This window comes from Cariama cristata, unplaced genomic scaffold (genome assembly GCF_000690535.1).
Source record: "Cariama cristata isolate BGI_N322 unplaced genomic scaffold, ASM69053v1 scaffold24498, whole genome shotgun sequence".
NCBI lineage: Eukaryota > Metazoa > Chordata > Aves > Cariamiformes > Cariamidae > Cariama > Cariama cristata.
In genome coordinates this window covers 13,877-18,832 of record NW_009633276.1, presented here as the reverse complement: position 1 = coordinate 18,832, position 4,956 = coordinate 13,877, and the positions used below count along the sequence as shown (strand labels likewise).

General features: G+C 47.5%; 1 protein-coding gene across 1 annotated transcript in view; it reads left to right on the top strand.

Moving 5' to 3' along the window:
- Nucleotides 1–2,113: 2,113 nt before the first annotated feature.
- The window catches only part of LOC104166690 (BPI fold-containing family B member 4-like), an 11,091-nt gene continuing 8,248 nt past the window's right edge, over nucleotides 2,114–4,956 (top strand). The window contains exons 1-4 of the mRNA XM_009706710.1: nucleotides 2,114–2,225; nucleotides 2,954–3,068; nucleotides 3,587–3,691; nucleotides 3,955–4,110. Of these exons, the coding sequence (XP_009705012.1) occupies nucleotides 2,114–2,225; nucleotides 2,954–3,068; nucleotides 3,587–3,691; nucleotides 3,955–4,110 (488 nt within the window). The remainder of the gene's footprint in view (nucleotides 2,226–2,953; nucleotides 3,069–3,586; nucleotides 3,692–3,954; nucleotides 4,111–4,956) is intronic.

Below are 4,956 nucleotides of genomic sequence, written 5' to 3'. Positions count from 1 at the left end.
CAGTCCAGGTGGAGTGTGTTAAATAAAACAAGCGCTCAATACAGCGTTTCTGTGATGGGGTTGAGTCTGAGCCCTCAGAAGCACATGCTGAAGGACCTGCCTGCTCAGTGAGAGCACTTTGTTGTTTATTATTGCAAGAAAACACCTTGTGCAGTATTGAAGAGCATCCCGAGATTGTTTTTGCTGCCTTCTGTATTCTTATGGGAAAGCTAGCCCAAAACTTGCCATGGTGGTAGCAGCTTTCTCCTAACTTCAACCTGAAAGTGCTGGCTTTTGTTTGTTCCTGTGCCAACATTGTCCCTGGGCCCGCGCAGCTCTCCTCTCCTCTCCTCTCCTCTCCCTCCCCAGTATTTACCCCTCTCCTGTGTTTGTGGAGAGCGATCGTATCTCTGCTCATCTTTGTTCCACGAGGCTGAGCACGCTGGCCCCTCTCCGGTTTCCCAGTCATCTCGGCAGCCTCTTGCTGCCCGGTTTTCGTCTGAGTCTGTCCCTGTTGAACATGGGTGACCAGACCCGAACAAAGTCCCCAGATAAGATCTTCCTGGGGCCCTGCACAATGGAAACTTCTGCAAAGCCAAGGCGCCAGCTAAAGGATGAGATTCTCATCCCGCAGGGATGAGATTTTCCTTTGAAATACGCGTTTCTGCTGCCCTCGGCTCGTTCAGCTATCGTAAGCGTTGCTTGTTCAAAATGATATTTATTGTTGGCTTTATACATTTCAATACAACTTCATTTTTTTACAGTCAATTCATGACACTCTTTACAGATACAACTGAAATCAATTTGAAGCTTAGTCTTAACAAAGCCAACATTTATCAGGTTTCTACAACCTCTCCACATTGCTTTTTGTCAAGAAAATCTTTTTTCCAGCACTGCATTTGAAACAGGAATGAGCATTATAAGTCCCACAGCTCCTTGGGGATTGGGAAAAGTAGATCGTTTCCTACTGTAAGCCTCCTTGAATCCATGCCCACATGCTCTGTCTGCTGCCTTCCCATACAGCCAGCCCCATCAGCCTCATGTCAGATTTAGATGGTTCAGTAATTCTCATCATCTCCTAGAAAGCTGGTTTCCTCAAAGCAAGGAGATCCCCACTGGGGCCACCGTTACAGGGCGTCCTGTTTAAGACAGACCAGGGCGGGGGGAAAAGCGGCGTCCGAGTGATCCAGACCACAAAGGGAAACGGCAACCGGTCAAGTCAGCGGTGACGTTACCTCGTATAAATCAAGAGAGGTGGCAGCTGGGTGTTGCTCGCAAAGAGCAAGAGTGTAGAGGGATGCCTGCTCCTGAGACACGGAGGTTGTGAGGAAAAGGTGTGTCTGGTTGGCTGCTGGTTTTATATAAGGGCAACTTCTTCCATCGCGGTTGCAGGAATAAAAGGGAGGACGACTCAGAGTCTCGACGACTGCCAGAAGAGCCCGAGCGGACCCGAGAGCCCTCCCCAGCTGGCTGCAACTGATACAGGTAATGACATCCTCTGGGCATCAAAGCCTCGGCTGGCGAAGGGGGACGCGCGTGGCAGCGTCGTCGTCGCTCTGGCAGGACGCGCGTGGCGTGCCTACCGCTTGGCTGCTTCGGTTTGAGATTTTGCTGTGCACCAAGCTCCTAATCGTCTGCCTATGTCTGTCATTTTGTAATTAAATCTACGTTAATGATTATTAAACTATAACTTTATAGCTAGCTTATTTTTATCACTTGAGCTTTAGTTTATTGCTTTTGAAAGTTAGAAAGAACAAGAATAATCCTCGGATGCTTCCCTTGGCAAAGACCCTTACTGAGACATGTATAACTTTTCATCTGAGGGATACAGAAGTAACGACTGCTTGAACATCAGCCCAGGAAAAGCAGTTTCGCTTGCTTTTGTGTGAACGCGTAGAGTATTTTGGGCCAGTGACAAAGGACCAGGAAAGGGCTTTTATTGACCCGCGCTTGAAGTCTGCGGACGTGAACAAGGTCTTGCTGCCCCAGGCTTGAGCAGAGTCTTCCTTGAGCTCGATAAAGAGTAAAGGAGGGATTTCTCACTCAACCTCTTTCATCTGGGACCTCTTCTTAGAGGCTTTTCCCCCACTTGTCACTCTGATGTCTCCTTTGCCAGCAGGGGAATCTTCTGGAGATGACAATGTTGAAGCTTTTTGGAATCATCTTTTTCTGTGGCCTCCTCTCACCCTCTCAAGAAGTCTTGTCCGGTCTGTCCTGCGCTGTCAGTCCAGGGGCAATGCAGAACGGTAACTGGAAAACACGAGTTACGTTTGTTGTGAAAGCTATTTGGGACCGTGGCGTGGAGTAAAACCTTCTGACTGTCTTCATCTTTATTTTATAGTTCCTCAGGGCTGCAGACTTTGCTCAGAGCTTCTGACAGCCATCGCTGGGTTCGTGGGTCGGGGAGGTCTCTCTGCTCCAGAACTGGGGCATGTTTCAGCACCAAACAGCCACACAGAATTTCAGGGCTAGATCTGGATTATTTCCTCTTTCTATCTTAGCTTCTCATTTCCACATTGGAGCAGTTGATATCTGGCAAACAACTATTGTGAAGTTTAGCAGCCGTGTTAATATTTGCAATGCTCCAGCAAAAAAAAAGACACTTGTTTCCAGTTGTTTGTATTAAAAAACCAAAACAAAACAACAAAGCCACAAACTAACAAAACCCCTTTGCGAATGAGAAACAAGTTGTGAGTTGAAGCACAACCGCGGAGTGGGGTCACCGTCATTTCTGGGTGTTGCTCCCCACTGCTGTACCTCCTGCATCATTCACTAAGGGCAGCTTTGGTTTAATGCACACTGTAAAATACCATCCCCTGTGTGATTTGGCTGCACTGAGACAGCTAATGACTTTATACAGAGTTTTGGGGAACGGTGGGGCTTTGTTGTGTGACGTCTTTGCCAGGACAGATCTGACTGAGTGGAGAGAGGTCATTGCTGCAAGTGCCGGTGCTCACGCAGAGATGTTTTCCAGTTCTCTCGAACGCCATACTGCACAACGGGCTTCTCCAGAAACACCTGCAGGGCCTCGTGCTCCCAAACATCATGGGTGAAGGGGGTCTGCTGAACTCCCCCACCAGCATCACTGGGTAAGTGGAGAGCGAGTGCTTCTCCGTGAGTGCACGTTCGCCATCGATTCTGAAGCAACAAAAGCTGAGCTGCGGTTGGCACGGTTGACCCAAAGTAGTTGTCCTTGTTTTATTTTGATACTGAAATTCTGACTTGATAGAAGTTTTCTGTGTGGTAGGAGGGTGGATGGGGAAGGTGGCTGCAGGTTATAGATGCAGAAGGACGGCTCTGATGCTGCTGTTGAGGTCCGAGGTACTTGGCAGCACAGAGAGGGGGGAGGAAGGGGCCACAGAGAGGAAAAAGCTGCCTGTTCTATAAAGTTGGCTTCCACCCAGTCTGATTCTAGGTTACTGCCCTTTGGGTTTCAGCTGCAGACTCTGTCTCTCATCCTGGAGCTGGTATCTCTTGCTTATAATACTCGTGCCTCCAGCTGGAGGTGGCCGTGGTGATGTGGGTGCTGTAGGTTCCTCAGCAGGTACAGCTGCTCAACTGTTAGAAAATGCATTTAATTTGTGCCAGCTTTTGCTGTTGTTTGCAGCCTACACCTTGTCAAGCTTCGGCTGCCCAGGCTGTCAGTGGTGCTGCTGCCAGGAATCGGGGTCCAGCTGACCATCACCGCCAAGCTGGAGCTCAGCGGCAGATGGTGAGTGTAGGATCTCGCGGTGGCTGTTAAGGGAAACCCCTACCCACAGGCTTCCTATTGTGCAACGTTTTGCATCTTTTATGGATTTTTAGGTGTTTCTTACCTATAATAAAGCCACAGAACAGCAGACACCAAAAGATGGCTTGTGGCATTTGTAATGAATTGCAGGAGACGGAGGTGCAGTTTGTTGCTACTGGCTTTGCTGAGTTTCTCTGGTTAGAGGCTGAGAGATGAAATCTGTTCAACTCGTTTACTTTTTTCAGCTTGGTTGGCCTTCTCTCAGAACTAATTGGTATCTTAGTGGATGTGAACATTACTGCAAACATTAAATGCACCAATTTTGAATCGGGCACAGTCCAGGTCGTCATTGAAGACTGCCTCTGCATTCTTGGTTCCATAAAGATCAATCTCCTCTCTGGGTAAGTGCCTGTGGATTTATCCTTTCCATTGCATGCTGTCCTCTTTATCCAATGATCTAGACGGTCCTAAGCTGATACAGAGCCAGGCCTCAGGGAAGTAATTTCTTTCCCATCAGCAAAGCCAGTTGCTTCAGTGGAACCGGCAAAAAATTTGGTTGTTGGAAGATGAGGGTTAATTTGCCCTGTTTGCCTGTGGAAATTTTAAGATCTGAAGTACGAGGGTTGGTCCTTCTTCCAGTGCACTTTCTTTAGACCTCGCTAGTGAATTGATATCCAAAGGGTAGGAATAATATGGCAGGGGGTGTTCTAGGAAAACAGCACCATTGCTTGCCCTGTTTTTTTACTCTGCCTTTGCCTGCTGTCACAGAAAGATGCTGGGCATGTGGACTTTCAGTCTGACCCCTGTGGGTGGGTGTAATTCCATGCAAATGTCCAATCTCTTGCCCAGTCTTATTAAATTCTTGGCAGAAAGAATTTGCTGACTTCATGTATTGATGATTGCAACAGTAAATTGATCATGGGAAATATTTTCTTTTATTGCTTTTGACTCACTTTTCAGGTTCATTGAATTTCTCCTGATTAATTTTTGCATTATGCATTATATTTCAATCAGTGCAGCAGCTGGTTTCAAAAAGACTATGTAAGTGAATAGAGGAAAACAGCTCACCCGCTCTGGGGGTCATATTTTAAGTTTTATCAAGATTAAAGCGATGGTGTGCAGGAAGCGAGCTCCCTGTGGGGTAAGGGGGAGTGTGGATGTATGCGATTGACTTCATGGCAGTTCCTCAGATGCGTCTATAGGCAGAACTTGGGCACAAATAACGAGATGCATTATGAATTCCTGCT